At 41.6% G+C, this 20,751-nt stretch overlaps 1 protein-coding gene across 2 annotated transcripts in view; it reads right to left on the bottom strand.

Moving 5' to 3' along the window:
- Ash1l (ASH1 like histone lysine methyltransferase) overlaps nt 1-20,751 on the bottom strand; it is a 176,026-nt gene that overhangs the window by 30,466 nt on the left and 124,809 nt on the right. For both annotated transcript variants that reach the window (XM_008854069.3, XM_008854077.3), the window contains 6 exons: nt 19,107-19,313; nt 18,776-18,922; nt 12,377-12,485; nt 10,725-10,889; nt 10,480-10,574; nt 4,742-4,899 (listed from right to left, as the gene is read on the bottom strand). In XM_008854069.3, coding sequence (XP_008852291.1) covers nt 4,742-4,899; nt 10,480-10,574; nt 10,725-10,889; nt 12,377-12,485; nt 18,776-18,922; nt 19,107-19,313 — 881 coding nt within the window. The remainder of the gene's footprint in view (nt 1-4,741; nt 4,900-10,479; nt 10,575-10,724; nt 10,890-12,376; nt 12,486-18,775; nt 18,923-19,106; nt 19,314-20,751) is intronic.

Raw genomic sequence — 20,751 nt, 5'->3', positions numbered from 1 at the left:
AACCAGGATAATGGAAAGGAAACAGGGAGGTAAAGGAAAAGAAAGAACCTGAAAGAGAAGAACAGTAGGAAACAGGCCTTAATAAGGGAGATATGGGTAAAAATTGGGTTAGTTTAAGGGAGGGGTAAGGGAAGGGTATACAAGGAACCTAGGGGATAAAGGGAAAGGAAGGAGCTCAAGAGAGACAGGCCCGTAGGAGAAGGGTATTATTAAGGGAGAAAGGAGGGAAATGGGGGCACCTTAAGTGGGAAAATCATGATGGAGGGGTGAGACAATGTGAGAGATACATAATGCCTAGCTAGTTTTGAAAACCAGAGGGAACTATATTACTCCTACCACCTACTGACAAATTATACATAGCAGACCAAGAAATATAAGTCTAGATAAGGTTTATCTAAGAGATAAATAATGCCTAGCTAGTTTTAAAAACCAGAAGGAAACATATTAGTCCAACAACCTACTGACAAATTATACACACCAGATCAAGAAATATATGTCTAGGTAAGGTTTACCTGAGAACAATTAGTCTTTGCCCAAAATTTATCTGCATGGCACACAGTAATTAAAAGTACCTATACTAATGTGGTCAGAGGGACATAAGGACAGTTTTTGCTCCTTACCCTCCTAGGTCGACTAGTTCCAGGGAACTAATGAGCGTCTCTCAAAATGTTCTGTAATTGTCACCTGTCCTCTTGATCAAGGAGGCCAAGGAGACCCCACCAAATGGACTTGAACCAGTGTCCAGTCTACAAAGAGGGTCAACACAGAGGAATCATTTCCTCCATGCTTCGAAAGCAACCATGGTCGGGCAGGACCTTTGACTTATCTTCACATAGGCAGAACTGGTAAAAGAAAGGAGCCTGGGGCTCCTCCCAAGCCCATGTGACCCCTGAGGAACAGACCCTCAAACAACTTTAATAGTAAAAATAAATTGGTTTATCTGGGCCAACTGGATGGCCTTAAACACACAAAAGGAAAGTGTAACCAAAGATTAAAGGGGCCAATAAAATTTCTTAAGAGTCCACAGGCATAGCTAAAGGCTACATAACAAGCAACAATGCCAGATAGGAGATACCTTCTTTTGAGTTGTTGGCCAGGGTGGCCAAAGGGAGTCCCAGATAATAACCCAACACAGAATTGGGAAAATGAACAGCAGACCCCAATCTCATCTAAAGGAATACTGACAACTGATTGCTGCTAGATAAGGAACAGCAGATCCTCCTAAAACAAAGACCTTTAGATAGGCTGACTAGATTCACCAGAAGGGCAAGTAGTGGGGAATGGATAGGGGTGCTGACAACACAGCAGACAGTAGCAGGGATATCAGAGTATAAGGGCTCTAGTGGGTAAGGCTATGGGAGGGTGCTATCTGGGAAGTGGGTGAATAGCTGAATAAGATGGTTTGGGATGTTCTGTGTGATATATACACATACACACACACACACACACACACACAAACAAATTTTAAAAAATGTATTATATTTGAGGAGGAAGCATGGAAATTTACGTCATGTTAATTAGTAGAGGTGATAAACATTACCACTGAAATCTACCCAATGACTTTATAGACATACACAGGTGCCATGGATCCAAGTACAACCGATTATGACTAGTAATCATCAGGTACATACAGATTAGAAGTGCATGCACCAACATCTTAGTGTTAGTAGCAAGGAACAATATATTCTAAAATGAAATGGAGAACTTTTTTAAAGGTTAAAAACTCATCCAATTTTATGTCTTACAGGGCTTATACTGAGTTCAATATTGTGTAACTGTATTAACTCAACTGTGAACCTAGAAACTTGCAGCCACTTGTGAAAGAGATGTACTCTTGCTCTGGAGTGTGTTACTGAATATGTTAAAGCTGTACTGAAATGCTTCTTCTGATCATGTAGTTATTAAAAAATTTCTTTAAATGATTAAAGAAATAATAATAATTCTTCAAAGCATTAAAAAAAAAAGACCAAAAAACAAAAATTCTTTCTTCTTATCTTATGAGATAGGACCTCATGTAGCCCAGGTTGGTCTTAAATTTGCTATGTAGCTGAGGATGACCTTGCATACCTGATCCTTCTGTCTGTGTCTCTAGAATGCTGATATTACAGACATGTGCTACCATACTTGGCTTCTGGATAATTTTTTTTCTTTATTTGGTCTTTTTGAGACAGGGTATCCCTATACCCTCAGGTGATTTGGAACTCAACAAGTAGACCAGGCTGGCCTTGAACTCACAGAGATCTGCCTGCCTCTGCCTCCCAAGTGCTGGGACTAAAGGCATGCACCACCACACCCAGCAATTTTTTTCTTTTTTTGAGACAAGGTCTCACTCTGTAGCCCAAGCTGTCTGAAATTTACTATGTATCCCAGGATGGCCTCAAACCCACGGTGGTCTGCTTGCTTTGGCTCTCTAGTGCTGAAACTGCAAGTATTAGTTACTGTCCCTGGCCTTTTATCATGTTATTTTAAATTTTATTTTATTAAAAAAATTCATTTTTATGTGTATAACTATTTTGTGTGCATTTAAGTGTACCACCCATGTGTGCAGTACACTCAGAGGCCAGAAAAAGGCACTGGATTCTCTAGAACTGGAGTTAAGGATGGACGTTAGCCACCATGGAGGTGCTGGGAACTGAACCCAGGCCCTCTGCAAGAGCAGTTAGTGCTCTTACCTGCTGAACCATCTCTCTAGCCCCCATGGCTTTTTACATTTTGAGACTGTCTTTATGTAGCCTCAGGCTGGCTTAGATTTTACTATTTAGCCAAGAATAATTTTAAACACCTAATCTTTTTGTCTCTGCCTCCTAAGTACTGAGATTAAAGGTAGTATCACCATACCTGGTTCATTCTGGGTAAATTTCCTTTTATTGTGATTTATTTTTACGTTATGTGTACAAGTCTCTTGCCTGCATGTATGTTAAGGGCATCTATGTTGTACAAGGCTTCTGGAGGCCAAAAGAGGGTGTTACATTTCCTGTAACTGGGATGGGTGTTAGCTCCCATGTGGGTACTGGAAACAGAGTCCAGTCTTCTTCAAGAGCAACCTGTGTTCTTAACCACTGAGTCATCTCTGCAGCCCCATGTGTATGTCTATGTTTAAGACAGGATCTTATGTAGTCTAGGCTGGCCTTAGACTCACCATATGGCTGAGACTGGCCCTGAACTTCAGATCTTTCTGCTTGTACTGTCAAGTACTGGTAGTAAATGCATGGAGAACCACATCTTGCACTATATCCTGTTTTAGGCTAGAGAAAGGAAATCAGATGCTTTGTGTATACAGTACTTATTTGAATGAGGGTTAAAAAGCCTTTGAATTTGGGGCTAGAGAGATGGCTCAGTAGTCAAGGGCACTAGGTGCTCTTACAGAGGACCGGGGTTCGACTTCCAGCACCCACCCAAATGGCAGCTAACAACTGTCCGTAGCTCCAGTACCAGGGGATTCTGATGCCCTCTTCTGATCTCTGCAGGCACTGTATAACATAAGTGCACATATATACATACAGGCAACACACTCAGTTACATTAAAAAAAAACAAAACAAAACTCTTTGAGTTTAAAGCAATGATATTCATTCTTTCTATAGTACATTTGGCATCACTGTTTACTTGGCATGCAAGTTATATTCTACCATCATTTCTGTGGACTACTTCAGACTGTAGTTTTTTTTGTATTCATTCATTCATTCATTCAGTCAGTCAGTCAGTCTTTTGAGACAGGGTCTCCCCATAGCCCCAGCTGTCCCATGGTCACTATGTAGACCATGCTGGCCTTGAACTCACAGAAATCTGCCTGCCTCTTGCCTCCCGAGTGCTGGGATTAAAGGCGTGCACCACCATGCTCGGCTTATTTATTTTTAAATATTTTATTATTTTTATTTTATGTATTTTAGTGTTATTCCACTATGTAAGTAAGTGCACCCGTGTCATGCAATGTCCACGGAGGACAGAAGAGGCTGTGGGATCCCCTGGAACTGGAGTTACAGACAGTTGTTAGCTGCCATGTAGGTGCTGGAATTCAAACCCAGGTCTTCTGCAAGAACAGTCAGTGCTCTTAACTGCTGAGCCATCTCTCTGACCCCTGTAGTTGATGTTTTTGAGGGTGGTGAGGTTCTATGGAATAGGGACAGGGAAGTTGAAGAGCTAGAATGGACAGATTATTAATGACTGATGCTTGTAATTTGTGTTCTAAATTTTGGGTTCACACTGAGGGAATCTTTGTGTGAACTGTGGGCTGGCACATGCCTTTAATCCCAGCACTTGGGAGGTAGAGGTAGGTGGATCTCTGTGAGTTCAAGGCCAGCCTGGTCTACATAGTGAGCTGCAGGTCTGCTGGGGCTACAGGGATACCCTGTTTCAAAAAGACAAAAAAAGACAAAAAAAAAAAAAAAAAAAAAAAAAAAAAAAAAAAAAAAACAAAACAAAACAAAAAAACACCCCCAAAAAAACCACACAAAAAAATCCCAGTTTAAAAGTAACTAAAATAGGGGCTAGTCAGGTGACTCAGCAGGTAAAGGTGCCTGCTCCATGTAAGCTTGGTGATCTCAGTTCAGTTTCAGAACCCATGTAAAGGTAGGAGAGAATCAACTCTATGAAATAGTCTTTTGACCTTAACAAGTAAACTATGGCACCCATGCCCACACCCCACACAACATGCCCATGGCCCCCTACTCCCAAAAACATTAAAAGTAATAATCATTTAGGGATAATTTTAGGGAATTACTAGGAAAGTTTCCCATGACTTACCAGACTTGATATTCCCATCATCTCGGCAGATACCATTCCAGCGGGTGTACAATGATGAAGAATGAATATTATCACTGGTGTGCTTTACTTCCTCCTGTTTTTGATGAATCTTTTCCCAGTTCCGGACCAAGAACACATGATGCTTTAATACAAAGTTCCTGCAATGAAAGAGAAAAGGAAGTTCCTTATCTATTAATACAGCTAAATATTTATTACATATCTACTCAACACAAGTTGCTGTTAAGTGATATGGGCAGGCAAATAATACAACAGCAAACCAAACTATTTAAAGATTGTTATAGCTGGACCAGGCATGGTGGTACATGGTTTTAATCCCAGCACTAGGGAGGCAAAGGCAGGTGGATCTCTGTGAGTTCTAGGCCAGCCTGGTCTACATAGTGAGTTCCAGGCCAGCTGGGACTACAGGGAGACCCTGTCTCAGTAAGACCAGGGAAAAAAAAAAAAAAGATTGTTACAGCTAGGCATGGTGGCATATACCTCTAATCCCAGCACTCTGGAGGCAGAGGCAGGTAGATCTCTGTGAATTCAAGGCAGTCTATTCTATATAGCAAGTTCTAGACCAGCCAGGGCTATATAGTGAGACCCTGTCTCAATCCCCTCTCTAATTTAATATTGTGTATGTCTCTGCATGCATGATATATGTGTGATGGGGTGGGAGGGTCACAATGAGCAAGCGGAGGTTAGAAGATGACTTTGTAGAGTTATTGTCTTCCACCTTTCACGGGTTCTGGGGATCCAACTCAGGTCACCAGGCTTACATGAATGGCTTTTATCTGCTAAGCCATTTTGACAGACACAACGTTAAACTTTTGATAGACCTGCCTCTATCTCCCAAATGCTGAGATTACAGGATTGTGCCAGCATACCCAGTTTTATGTGGTGCTTGGGATCCAACCTAAGACTCCCCGTATACTAGGTAGGCACTCTATGAAGTGAGCCACATCCCTAGTCATGGTTTCCTTAAAACAAAACAAAATCCCAAACTATTATTATTATGATGACTCTGTCTGTGTGTGCCACGGCATGCAGACATGTGGAACACAGAACAAATTTTGGAAGCCCATTCTCTCCTTCTATCCACGTGAGCCCCAGGGATCAAACTTAGGTCATTTCAGTTGTGAGGTAAGGCCTCTTACTCCTTGAGTCATCTAGGAGTCTACCCTTGTTTGGTTTTGATAGGGACAGTTCTTACTCAAATATAGGGAAGAGAAAGGTGACCTAAACACACTTTGTGTGTATGTGCATGCACAAACATGGGGTTGTGTGCACCCATGAACATTCATGGGGAGGGGAGAGGAGGATGTCAATGTCTTGCTCTATCACTCTCTGATTGGTTCCCATGAGACAGGATCTTTCACTGAACTTGGAGGTCAATGTTTTGGGGTGAGGCTGGTCAGCCAGAAACCCCCAGGAATCTTCCTGTCTCCACAACCCCAGCAATTTAGTTACAGGCATGTGTAGCCAAGCCTAGGTTTTTTATGTGGATTCTGAGCTCAGGTTCTCATATTTGAGCAGCAAGTGCTGCTATCTACTGACCATTTTCATGTCTCTAAATATGCTTTTTATTATTCTTTGATAATGTCAATAAAGCAGTAAATCTTAACTTTTTCTATAACATGGATTCCTCTGGCAGTTTAATGAAGCCTATACAACAATCCTCTGAACAACTGTTTGGTCCCCATATTGCATGGTGGAGGAAGAGAACTCACTCTTGAAAGAAGTCCTTTAACCCCCTCCCCCATGCTTGTCATAGTATGTACTCACACCATATACACACATGCACAATAATAAAAATTAAAGCTTTATGTAACTAAATATTTATGTATCAAGTATGTACATATGTATATGAATGAGGATGCAAGTGTACCATGGTGTTTGTGGAAGTCAGAGGAAAACTTTCAGGAGTCAATCCTCAAGTTCCACCTTATTTAGGCAGTCTCTCTTGAGCTGTTTACTGCTGTGCTGTGTACTCTAGGCTAGCTGGCCCATGAGCTTCCAGGTGACTTGCCTATCTTGTCTCTCATCTCACCGAAGAAGTGCTAAGATTTTTAGATGTGCATCACACTGGCTTTTCTCTTTTTTTGGTCTTTTTGAGACAAAGTCTCCCTGTAGCTCCAGCTGGCCTGGAACTCACTATGTAGACCAGGCTGGCCTCCAACTCACAGAGATCCCCTGCCCCTGTCTCTGCCTCCTGAGTGCTGGGACTAAAGGTGTGCGCCACCACGCCTGGCTACCACACTGGCTTCTTTTTTTTTTTGGCGGGGGAGGGAGTCTTTTTGAGACAGGGTCTCCCTGTAGCCCCAGCTGGCTTGGAACTCATTATGTAGACCAGGCTGGCCTTGAACTCACAGAGATCCGCCTGCCTCTGCCTCTCGAATGCTGGGATTAAAGGCATGTGCCACCATGCCCGGCCCATACTGGCTTTTTATATGGGTTTCAGGATTTGAACTCAGGTTATCAGGTTTGCATAGCTAGAGCTTTTATCTGCTAAACCATCTCCCTGGCCCTATGTAACTTCTTTTGCCCTTTTTTTTTTAATTAAAAAAAATTTTAAACATTTTATTTACTATTTTTATTTTATGTGCTTGCGTGTATTGCCTGCATATAGGTAAGTGCACTCGTGCCATACATTGCCAGCTAAAGACAGAAGAGGCTGTTGGGCCGGGCATGGTGGCACACGTCTGTAGTCCCAGCACTTGGGAGGCAGAGGCAGGAGGATCTCTGAGAGTTCAAGTTCACAGTGAAAGATTTATCGTCCTCTTTTTTTTTTTTTTTTTTTTTTTTTTTTTAAAAAAAAAAAAAAAAAAAAAAAAAAAAAAGACAGAAGAAGCTGTTGGATCTCCTGGGACTGTAGTTACGGACAGTTGTTAGCTGCCATGTGGGTGTCGGGATTCGAACCTGTGGTCTTCTGCAAGCGCAACCAGTGTTCTTAACTGCTAAGCCATCTCTCCAGCCCCCTCAATATTATTCTTAATGTACAATAAGATATACTAATGGTAGCCAGTTGTGGTGATGCATGTATAAGGTCAGCTAGTGATTACATACTGAGACCCTGTCTCAAAAAATCTTAACAAACTGGGTTGGTGAGATGGCTCAGCAATTAACGGCACTGGCTGCTCTTGCAAAGGCCCTGGGCTTCCTTCCCAACATCTACATGGTAGCTAACAACCATCTGAAACACTAGTTCCAGGGGATCTAACACCTTCTTCTGGCCTCTTTGGGAATTGCATGTATGGGAACATTTACATACATATGGGCAAAACACTCATAACATATAAAATTAAAAAATTAAACCACACATCTTTAATACCAGCACTTGGAAGTCAGAGGCAGGTGGCTCTCTGTGAGAGGTGATCCTGGTCTACATAAGGAATTTCAGGATAACTGGAGCTACTGGGAGACCCTGTCTGAAGAAGAAAGATCCCTCCTACACTGGGACCACATGTGGCCTCTACCACTGCTCGAGGGCTAGGCTTCTCTGCTCTTCAGTAGGGGCCCAGACCTTTGCACACTGCCTGAGTGCCTAGAGCTGGCCTCCACATGGTGGTGAACCTCCCAATTCATGCCATGCCCACCCCCTACATCAGAACACCTGCAGTCCATCCCACCACCCCAGGTCTAGGCTTCTCTGCCTTTTAGTAGGGGCCTAGACCCTTGCAGACTGTCTAAGAGCACCTAAATTGGGCGAGCTTCCCAAATTGTGCTGTGACTGCTCACTCACAGGGACCCAGACCTTAGGAGGTAACCTGAGAGTACCTGACTGGCACCTGTCTTGGGCCTCTGGGGAGCTTCTGAGTAGCTGGACTGAAGCCACCTGGTCCCTCCAATATAAAATCAAACGAGAACCTGAATCCTAGACCAACCAGCCTTACATACCCAATAAGAAAACAACAAAGGCACACCAACAATACAAACAGAAACAGACTTCAACTCAACAAAGGAAGGCTTGAGTTTCATATAAGAATCACAAACAATAAAAGAAATCCACATGCCAAAATCGCAACAGAAAAATAACAATATGGAAAACCAATACTATGTTCCCACCAAACACCACCAGTCCTATAGAAGAGTTCTACCAGGAGAATCCCCTAGCGATAACCCAGGACACAGAATTTAAAAGATCATAAACATGATCAAAGATTTAAACAAATTTAATGAACATACAAACAAACAAATAAAAGTACTAAAAGAAGATAGGGATAAACTTCTGGCTGAATTCACAAAAGAGATATAAATATTGAAGAAGGGGCTGGAGAGATGGCTCAGCAGTTAAGAACACTGACTGTTCTTGCAGAAGACCAGGGTTCGAATCCCAGCACCCACACGGCAGCTAGCAACTGTCTGTGACTCCAGTTCCAGGGGATCCAATGGCCTCTTTTGTCCTCCATGGGCACTGCACGACACGGGTGCACTTACCTACATGCAGGCAATACACGCATATACATAAAATAAAATAAAAAATAGTAAATAAATAAAATATTAAATATTTTGAAGAAAACTCAGGCTGAAATGAAGAACGAAGTGAAAAATTTCAGTAAGCCAATTTTAAACAACAGGAGAAAGGAGAAAGCCTCACTGATAGAATGAATGAAATGGAAAACAGTATCAACACTGGAGGATAAAGTTGAAGAACTGGACTGCTTAAGCAAAGATTATGAAAAATTAAAAAAAAATAGGAATGGAATATGCAGGAAATGTGGGACACCATCAAAAGACCATTATTTATCTATCCTAGGCATAGAAGAAAGAGAAGAATTTCAGGTTAATGGTATTGACCAGATCATAAACAGGATTGTAGAAGAGAATTTCTCAAAATTAAGGAAAGACATACCCATACAAATATAAGAAGCACACAGAACACCAAATAGGATTAGAAAAGAAACTCCCCACAGCGTATCATAGTAAAAACAGTAAATGTACAGGACAAAGAGAGAATACTGAAAGCTGCTTAATTATCTCTCTGTTTTCTTTTTCAAGACAGGATCTCCCTATAGTACCAGCTGGCCTGGAACTCCCTAGATCAGGCTGATCTCCAACTGACAGAAATCTACCTGCCTCTGCCTCCTCAGTGGCGGGATTAAAGGCTGAATTATATCTTTAATTAAGCACATATATACACATATAGACACACACCCTGTTGCGTACAGGTGGATTTGGATTAAGAGCTCATGTAAAAAAATTAACTACAATAAGTTCAATAACATTTAAATATTTTAGTATTTATATATATTTTATGTGTATGAGTGTTTTAAATGTACCATATGTGTAAAATGCCTGCAGAGGTTAAAAAAGGGCATTGGATCCCTTGGAACCAGAGTTACAGGTGGTTGTTAGCTACCATATGAGTACTGGTAACTGAACCTGGATCTTCTGCAAGAGCAGCTGGCTCTCTTAACCACTAGGCCGTCTCTCCAGCCCCAAGTTCAATAACAATCTGACAAGAAAATCACATAATTCTTATTTTATTTTATGTGGATGCATGTATGCCCTGCATGTAGGTAAGTGCACCCGTGTCGTGCAATGCCTGAGGAGGACAGAAGAGGCTGTTGGATCCCCTGGAACTGGAGTTATGGACAGCTGTTAGCTGCCATATGGGTGCTGGGATTTGAACCTGGGTCTTCTGCAAGAACAGTCAGTGTTCTAAACTGCTGAGCCATCTCTCCAGCCCCCAAATTACATAATTTAAAGAGAACCCAGTAACAAAAAAACCTTTTTACCTCTCTCGATTGGACATTGGCTTCATCTGTAACTGGGGAGTCAGTCTTGTTGGGGTATTGATGTTTTCACTGGGTTCTTCAGAAGGATGGCCTCTCTATAAATACAGAGAGATGAGACCACAGGGAAAAACAAAGACTCAGAAATCACCTCTCAAACTATAAAACCCATCTTAAGATGCTACCCCAGTTAATCCCCTCATTCTAGTAACTGCAAGTTTCAGGAAACCTATGAGGTTATTATTCACCCTTTTCTTCAGCTTGTGCTTAGACTTTCTCTTCTCTTTAGACCGTCCAGATTTTTTATGTGTGGTCATAGGCTGACTGCTTTTGTTGCTGGTGAGTCCATTCATTCGTTGACTTTTGCCTCCGATGATTCCTCTGCACTTCTCAAAGCCACATTTACAAAGTTGCTTTTAAGAAAAGAGAATATTTTTTAAGCTTGCAGTCTCATTTACAAGTTCAAAGAGGCTGCCTGAGCATTTGGACACCAAAAGTTAAGCATGAATCAAGGAACTGAAATATAAAATGAAAACTCATTGAAGCCTTTCCTGCAATTCTAGTACTTGGGGAGACAGAAGCATGATGATGAGTTCAAGGTCATCCTCTGCAACACAGCAAGCTGTCTTTTTTGTTATTGCTGTTTATTTGTTGTTTTTATTATTTTGAGGCATCGTCACTCTATAGCCACAGAGGGGCCTCAATGTCACAGAAATGCCCTTGTCTCGGCCTTGGCCTCTGCCTCCCAAGTGCTGGGATTAAAGGCATGCACCACCACACCTGGCCTTATACCATAACAAGTTTGAAGCCAGCCTGTTCAAACTCAGAAGATGGAAGAATGGGAGATGGAGGAGGAAGCTCGGGGGTAGGAGGAGGGAAGGGTGGGAGCAGGAGGAATAGGGGATGGAGAGGAGGGGAAATAAACAATAAAACTGGGTTTTCCACTGAAGTAGTGATGCACATTTATAATCTAAAGCACGTCAGAGGTAAAGTCAGGATATGACAGGTTACACAGTAAGTTTTGGGGTCAGTCTGAGATAACTGAGACCTTGTTACAAACCAACCAAAATAAACAAGAAAACCTTTCAGTGGTGGCACATGCTGTAATCCTAATACTTGAGAGGCAGAGGTAGGAGGACTACTGCAAGTTTGAGGTCAGTTTGGTCTACATAATTTCCAGGAATTGTCAGTAGCCAGCAAGACCTTACCTTAAACTAAAAGAAAAAGAAGCAAAAACCCAAACACTAAGAACACACACTACCCCCCCAACCCCAACCCCAACCCAAAAACCAAAAACTAAAAACTAAAAATCCAAACCAAAATCAAAACGGAAGCCATTAACCATGAGGAAAATGTTACTACAAAAAGAAATGACTGCCAGGCGTGGTGGTGCACGCCTTTAATCCCAGCACTCAGGAGGCAGAGGCAGAGGCAGGCAGATCTCTGAGAGTTCAAGGCCAGCCTGGTCTACATAGTGAGTTCCAGGACAGCTGGGGCTACAGGGAGACCCTGTCTCAAAAAAAGAAAGAAAGAAAAAAGAAAAGAAGGAGGGGAGGGAGGGAGGGAAAGGACAGAAGGACTGAATGACTGAGCTGGGAGTGGTAGTATACACCTTTAATCCCAGCACCAGGGAGGCAAAAGCAGGCGATTGAGGGTCAGCCTGGTCTACAAAGAAAGTTCCAGGAAACTCTGTCTCAAAAAAAAAAAAAAGAGTGAAGAACAAAAACAAGAGCACTCTGAAACAGTAACTGAGACACAGCATAGACGATGGAGATGGAGTAAAGGGTCACAACAATCTTCTTCCATGTAACTAGTTCTAAATAAATAAGAATTACTGAAAGGCTCTATTAGGTAGTGTTGCAAGCTACAATGTTCAGCCTTCTGGAATTTAAATTCTTACTTGTTTTTCAACGTTGAAGGAATGAAAGTTATAATCATAAGTAAGTTCAGTCCCAGCTGGCATATCTTTAAGTGCATACAGTCCAATACGGTACAGTCCGTTAACAGACCTGTATGAAAGAACAGAATAGAATTAAAAGATGGGATTTCTTATTTTTTAGGTAGTACTGGGGATTGAAGCTAGGGCTTCAAGCATGCTGGGCAAGAACTCTACCACTGAGCCCCAGTCCTAAGCCCTTTTATTTCCTTTTATGGTCTTTTTAAAAAATTTTATCCAGATTTTTTTTTCCCCAAGGAGCCGAGTCTCCTTATGTCATTGATTCTCTTTTCTATCCCTGTGACTTTTTTTTTTTTTTTTTTTTTTTTTTTAAAGGGTTTCCTGTAGCCTCAGCTGGCCTGGAACTTGCTATGTAGTCCAAGCTGGCCTGGATCTCACAGAGTTCCTCCTGCCTCTGCCTCCTGAGAGCTGGGACTAAAGGTGTTCACCACCACACCAGGTTCAAGCAGTCTCCTTATGTAGCCTAGGTTGACTTCAAATTCATGCTGATCCTCCTACTTCAAACTCCCTAGTGCTGGGACTGCAGGCGTGCACTACTGAGCCTTTCACAGAACATCCACTGCCTCTCCAAATTCTTTATTAATTTTCAAACCAGAAATGTTCATTCTCTGTGGAGATTGCCAGTAATTACTAATGCCAGCTGTATTTCAAGTCATCATGGCAGGGTACTGAAAAAAGATTTTAATTAGCTCTTTGAATACACCTCACTGGCTATGATACTGCCACCGTACAAAGCTTCAGACAGCATTTGTAACTGGACTAGGGGTTGGTTAACTCAGGTTTCTAGATAAAAACCCTCCATACATATTTGAAAATAAAGTTGTATATTGCCCAGACATGCCCAGTTTGCTTACACTTGGTCTCTACTGTAACAGTTAAAAATTTATTTCATACTGACTTGTATTTAAAAAGAACATTTTTGACACAACAGAGTAAAATATACAAATTTTGTGCTGGGCACTGTCAGGTGGCTGGCACTCTGAGTCAGAGGAAAGGCAGAGGCAGAATGGATCACAAGCTCAAGAGAGATCCTGCCTAAAACAAAACAAGCCTGGTATGGTGGCACATGCTTCTGATCCCAGCACTGGGAGGCAGAAAAAGGCAGGCACATCTCTGTGAGATTTATGCCAGCCTGGTCTACATAGAAAGCTCCAGGCCAGCTGGGGCTACACGGAGACCTTATCTCAAAACGACCAAAGAAACAAAACCAAACAAAACAAGGGCCAGGTATGGTGGCACATACCTTTAATGTATGTACACTTGGAAGACAGAGGTAGGCAGAACTCTTTGTAAGTTTGAAGACACCCTAGTCTATTTAGTGAGTGTCAGGCCAGCCAAGAGCTATATGAGACCTTGTTTCATAACATAACAATACATATACAAACCAACAGAGAGCGGTGGCACATGTCTGTAATTTCAGTATTTTGAAGTAGAGGATCAGGAGTAGCTAAAGCTTACATAGCAAGTCTGAGGCCAGCCAGGGCTAAATAACCCTGTGTCAAAAACCAATACAGAACATTTGCCTAGCATACATGAGGATCTAGATTCTATCTCCAGAAAACAAAACAACTCCCTCAACTCAAACAAAACAAAACAGCCAAATAAGCAAATCCTTCCCCATACCATAAATCTTATGTATATCTTGCTGAAGTTTTGCATCTGTGCAACCTCTCAGAAAAGCTCCCTGGTCAATACTCACACCCCAAAGGACTGCTACTATGTTCATCTCTATCACTATGTATTAGTTCTACACATTTTGGACCTCAAATAAATGGAGCCAGAGGCAATATAATCTATACTATGTATGCTACGCAGCTCCCAGAATGGACAGAATTTGCTATACTCCTCCCTAAGCTTCCAAAGTGCTCAGATTAAAGATGTGTGCCACCACACCTGCATTTACATTCTCTTTTAATTTTTATAAATTTGTTTTTATGTGTATGAGTGTTTTTTAATGACATTTTAATTTGTACAAGTACTTTGCTTGCCTTTATGTATACTGATATATGTGCAGTGCCCACAGAGGCCTGAAGAGAGTGACAGAGATGCCACCTTAGGTACCTGGGAATTAAATCCAAGTACCCTGGAAGAGCAAGTACTCTCAACCACACTGAGCCCCCTCCCCAGTACCCTGTATGACTGTTTTGTCTACATGGATGTTAGGTGAACCCATGTCATGCAATGCTCACCGAAGCCAGAAGAGGGGGTCGAATCCCCTGGAACTGGAGTTACTGACAGTTGCCATGTGGGTGCTGGGAACTGAATCTGGACCCTCTGCAACAGCACCCAGTGATCTTAACTGTTGAGCCATCTCTCCAGTCCCTTGTTTTTAATTTTTGATTTTTTTTTTTTTTTTTTTGAGATAGGGTCTCTCTGTAGGCCCAGCCTGGTAGTCATTATATAGATCAGGCTGGTCTCGATCTCACAGAGATCAGCCTGTGTCTGCCTTTTGGGTGCTGAGATAAAAGATGTATGCCACTGGGTCTGGCAATGTTTTTTAAAATTGCATTTATAAGCCGGGTGTGGTGGTGGATACCTTTAATCCCAGCTCTGAGGAGACAGAGGCAGGTGGATCTCTGTGAGTTCCAGGCCAGTTGGGGCTGCAGGGAGACCGTCTCAAAAAGACAAAAAAATAAATTAAAAAACCAAATAAATTGCATTTATACACACATACGTGTCAATAACGCATGTGGAGGTCAAAGGACAATTTGTGGGAGCTGGTTCTTTCCTCCCCATGTGGACCTCATGGATCAAACTCAGGTCATCAGGCCTGGTAGCAGGACATTACTCACTGAGCCAATGGAACTTACTATTCTGATTTTGCAGGCATGGGATCAAACCCAGGGTCTTCTTAGTGTATCAAACTCTTTTTATCACTGGAAATGAATGAAAATTCATCCCACACTCCCTTGGATTTTTGAGTCAGAGTTGTACTATGTAGGCCAGTCCAACCTCAAATTCATGGTGAGCTTTCTGCTCAACCTCTGAATACCGAGTACAGATATGCATCACCATGCCAGGCTTTAGAAATCTTAATTTTATCAAATTAAAAAACATTTGGAGCTGGGTGTGGTGGCGCAAGCCTTTAATCCCAGCACTTGTGAGGCAGAGGCAGGCAGATCTCTGTGAGTTCAAGGCCAGCCTGGTCTACATAGTGAGTTCCAGGACAGCTGGGGCTACAGGGAGACCCTGTCTGAAAAAAACCAAAAAAAAAAAACAAACAAAAAACAACAAAAAACATTTGGTCAGGGCTGGAGATGGCTCAGCAGTTAAGAGCACTAACTGCTCTTGCAGGGGACCCAGGTTTGATTCCTAGCACCCACAAGGAGGCTATAAATCATCCTTAACTCCAGTTCCAGGGGAATCTGAAGCCCTCTTTTGATCTCTGAGGCATTGCATGACATCGGTGCACTCATATACATGCAGGCAATACACTCATATACATAAAATAAAAATAATAAAGAAAATATTTTTAAAAAATTAAAAAAAAAATTGGTCAGTCCTGTTTGAGACATCTTTATTTGTTCTAAGTCAAAGGAAATAACATCCAATGCTTCTTTCTGGAAACTTACTTTCATTCTTTCTTTCTCCCTCTTTCTCTGTGTTTCTCTATTTGTTTATTTACTGATAGACAGGGTCTCCTTATAGTCCCTACTGGCCTTGATCTCACAGAGATCTGTTTGATTCTGCCTCCCAAGTGTCGGGATTAAATACATGGCTGAAAACTGCAAAAATATGTTATGTATTTAAGTGTGTTGTCTGTAAGTACACCACATGTGTGCAATGTCCACAAAGGCCAGAGAAGAAACTAGATCCCCTGGAACTAGAGTTTTTAGTCGCTATGTAGGTGCTGGGAACAAATTTTTTTCTGTTTTTTTTTTTTTTTTTGGTCTTTTTGAGTCAGGGTCTCCCTGTAGCCCCAGCTGGCCTGGAACTCACTATGTAGACCAGGCTGGCCTTGAACTCACAGAGATCCACCTGCCTCAGTCTCCTGAGTGCTGGGATTAAAGGCATGCACCACCACGCCTGGCTAAATTGTTTTTTTTTTTTGAGTCAGAGTCTCCCTGTAGCCCCAGGTGCTCTGGAACTCACTATACAGTCCAGGCTGGCCTTGAACTCACAGAGATCTAACTGCCTCTGTCTCCCAAGTGCTGGGACTATAACTAAAAATTTTTTTTTTAAGTGTTAAGAACACTTGCTGTTAGGCCGGGTGTGGTGGCACATGTCTTTAATTCCAGCACTTGGGAGACAGAGACAGGTGGATCTCTGTGAGATGGAGGCTAGCCTAGTCTAGTGAGTTCCAGGCCCGCTGGAGCTACAGAGAGTCCCTGTCTCAAAAAGACAAGAAAAAAAAAAAAAAAAAAGAAAAGAAAGAAAGAAAAAAGCCACTTAGCCAGGTGCAGTGGCCCAAGCCTTTAATCTCAGGAGGCAGAGGCAGGTGGATCTCTGTGAGTTCAAGGCCAACCTAGTCTACATAGTGAGGTCCAGGCCAGCTCGGGCTGCAGGGAGACCCTGTCCCAAAAACATTTAAAAAAACTTAAATATTTTTCACACATGAATGCATATGGGCACATAAACACATTGTACACACACATAGCCATACAAAAATAAGAAAAAAAAAGAGATTTTTAATGTAGATTTTAAGCAAGAGAGTTAAGAGAAGGAGGCACACAGGAAGTAAGACCTTTGTTTTGTTTTGAGACAGGGTCTAACTGTTCAGCTAAAGCTGGCCTTGAACTTGTGATAATCTTGCCTCAATTCTCATGTGCTAGGAATAAAAATGAGGCAACATAGTGATCTCTTGCCTCAAAAGAACAGAACTTTGTTTTGTTTTTATATTTTTGTAGACCTAGCAATCAAGTCCTGGATTTTGTGTATGCCAGGCAAGTGCTCAGCCACTGAGTTCCACCTGCAGCCGGAACTTTCTGAAATAATGGAAATGTTTTGTTTCTACAGGGGTGTAATTTCTGTGGATTAATGTATTTGTCAAAACTGATGGAAAGCCACACTTAAGATCTGTGTTTTTCTGTATGTGAATAATCCCTCAGTTTAAAAAGAACTTGTGAAAAAAATGGAGTTGTTCATACTATCGTCATATTATTATTTTCAAGTATTTTATTATTGTGTGTGTGCAGTATGTGTATCTGCACACAAGACAGTGTGGATGTAGAAGTCAGAGGACAACTTGTGGGTGTTGGTTCTTTCTTTCCCCTACATGGGTTCTGGGGATTAAATTCAAGTTGTGAGATTTGGAAGCAAGTGCCTTTACTTGCTGAGCTATCTTGGTGGTCTTGCCTGTATTTCTTCCTTTTGAGAGGCCAGGCGATGCTAGAGATTAAATCCAAGGCCCTGTATGTATTAGGTAGACACTCTGTCACTGAGTTACATCCTTAGCCCGTTATTATTTTTTATGTTTTTCCTTCCCTCCCCCCTTGTCCCTCCTTTTCTTCTTTTGGTTTTGTAACGGTGTCTTATAATGCAGCTCCTTATGGCTCAAACTCATGATCCTCCTGCCTTGGCTTTCTTCTTTTTTTTGTGTGTGTGGATATGTGCATGTGACTACAGGTACCCATGGAGGTCAGAGGTGTCAGATCCCTGGGAGCTAGCTAGAGTTACAGGTAGTTGTGAGCTACCCAAGCGGGTGATAGGAATAGAACTCGGGTCGTCTGCAAGAGCAGATTAATCACTGAGTCATTTCACCAGACCCCCGCCTTAGCTTTCGGAGGTGAGAGATGGGATTATAGGCATTTCCTAGCATCCAGCATATCTGGTTTTAATGTTTCTTAGATGAGTTTTTATTTTCCTTATGAATCATATTCTAATTATGTAAGAAAAGGAACCTAATATTTCTTTTTTTTTTTTTTTGTCTTTTTGAAGCAGGGTCTCCTTGTAGCCCCAGCTGTCCTAGAGCTCACTATGTAGACCAGGCTGGCCTTGAACTCACAGAGATCCTCCTGCCTCTGCCTCCCAAGTGCTGGGACTACAGGCAGGCGCCATAACACCCAGCCTCATTTCCCATTTTTTTATACCTTGTAACAAATCCCCTTGGCATGCAGTAAGCTTGAAATATAAACTGATATACATGTAATATATCAATGTGTATAACTGATATACATGTAACCCAGTATATAGCAGACAGTAAGCATTTAATAAGTATTAGTATTATCATTATTATATTTACTTTTCTGGTAATGTTAGCCTTCAGGATTTGGTATAATGAGGCATTATCTGGTGAGATGCTTTGTGTAAACTGAATGGCACTGTGGGAAGATCAATCTCTAGCTACCCTCAAAACCTTTTGTTCTGCTGAATTCTTCACTTCACCTTTTTGTGCTTTCTTACCATTTCTGCATTTCACAATTTGGGTCACAGCTGTGGTTAATGAACCTGGCCTCATTTCCCATTCGGTAACTGTCAATCACCATCCCGCTATCCAGGTTTAGACAGTAGTGGTCACTGTGATTATGATACTGTTCAATCATCCTGTTCCTAAAGGAGAGAGAAATGATTGAAAGCCAAATACTGATTAAACTGGAAGGCAGATACACAGATACCACTATGCTACCAATACCAAACCACTAATTACTGATTAAAATTTAAAGTAAATTAAAAATCTTTTATTATCTATTTTACTCTTCAATCTTTGTCATTTTATTGGAGTATCATTATTTACCTGAATTCCTGTTCGCTGACAACTTCCCCAAGGTATTCAATGATGAACTGACCAGCTTTTAGGGGTTCTTTGGTTCTGATTCCCCAACCTTTTTCCTCAGCTCGAAATCGTTCCAGACATTGTACCCACTCATGCCTCTGTATCCTCTGGTTACAGCACTGCTCACCACAAGGGCAAGTATTAGGGGAACACTCAGCAAAGATCATTCTAGAAAGTAATCATTGCAATTAGTAATATGTTTTACTGTATTTTATATCTTCAAATAAGAATACATGAAAGTCATATTTTAACAAAGAAGATGAAAATGATAATTCAAAAATTAACATTTAGAATTTTCAAGTCAGATCAAAGACTGCTTTACTAACATATAAAACTCTTATTCCTCTAGTTTTTCTGTTGATTTTCTGTTTTGTTTTTTGTTTCTTGAGACAGGATCTCACTATGTACCCCTGGCTGGCCTGGAATTCACTATGTACACAAGGCTGGCCTTGAACTCACAGAGATCCACCTGTCTCTGCTTTTACCTCAAAATGCTGGGATTAAAGGCATGTGTCATTATACCCGACAGACCTTTTGTTTTTTAACAAAAACCATTAATGTATGTAGCATATATGAGTGTGTGTATATATGTGTATGTGGAGGCCAAAGGTTGAAAGGTTGATATTGGGTGCCTTCCTTTATTGGTTTTCAATTTACTTTTTGAAATAGGGTTTTTCACTGAGCTTGGAGCTCACTGATCCACTAGACTTGAGTGGCCAAGAACCTATGGGGATTTGCATGCTTCAACTTACTAATGTAGGGTTGTAAAAGTAAGACATGAGCTAAACTGATTTGTCAAGGTCAACCTTACTTTTGTATCAACTGGCAAGACAGCCTCTAGGGTTTGCCTCTCAAATCTGTCTCTTTCTTTTACTTATTTTTTTTTTTTTTGAGACAGGGTCTCCTTGTAGCTCCAGCTGGCCTAGAACTTACTGTGTAGATAAGGCTGGCCTTGAACTCACAGAGATTCGCCTGCCTCTGCCTCCCCAATGCTGAGATTAAAGGCAAGTGCCACCACGCCCAGCTAAGACATGAGCTTCTATGTGGGTGCTAGGGTTTGAAGTGGGGTCCTACTGACTGAGCCGTCTTCTCAATCCACCAAATTTCCAGATCTTTTATCGGATCCATTTAGTTTTGGAGTATGGATTTGGATTTAGTTTAAAACCCCACTTAGGCAGGGCTGGAGCGATGGCAAAGTAATTAAGAGTCCTACTCTTCTTACAGACGACCTGAGTTTGGTTCCTAACATCCATATTGGGCAGCTCACACTGCCTATAACTCCAGCTCTGTCAGACCTGACACCCTCTTCTGGTTTCTATGAGTACCTGCACACATATACTCAAATAGACATACATATGTATATATGAATTAAAAAAAAAAAAAGAAGCTGGAGAGATGGCTCAGTAGTTAAGAATGCTGGCTGTTCTTGCAGAAGACCCAGGTTCAAATCTTAGCACCCACATGGCAGCTAACAACTGCCTGTAACTCCAGTTCCAGGGGATCCAAAGCTCTCTTCTGTTCTCCTTGGGCATTGCACAATATGGGATGCACTTACATATATGCAGGCAATACACACGTATACAAAAAAATAAAAATGGCACACCTG

Source organism: Nannospalax galili, unplaced genomic scaffold (assembly GCF_000622305.1).
Source record: "Nannospalax galili isolate Female #2095 unplaced genomic scaffold, S.galili_v1.0 scaffold591, whole genome shotgun sequence".
Classification (NCBI taxonomy): domain Eukaryota; kingdom Metazoa; phylum Chordata; class Mammalia; order Rodentia; family Spalacidae; genus Nannospalax; species Nannospalax galili.
This window is presented reverse-complemented; position numbering and strand designations above follow the sequence as displayed.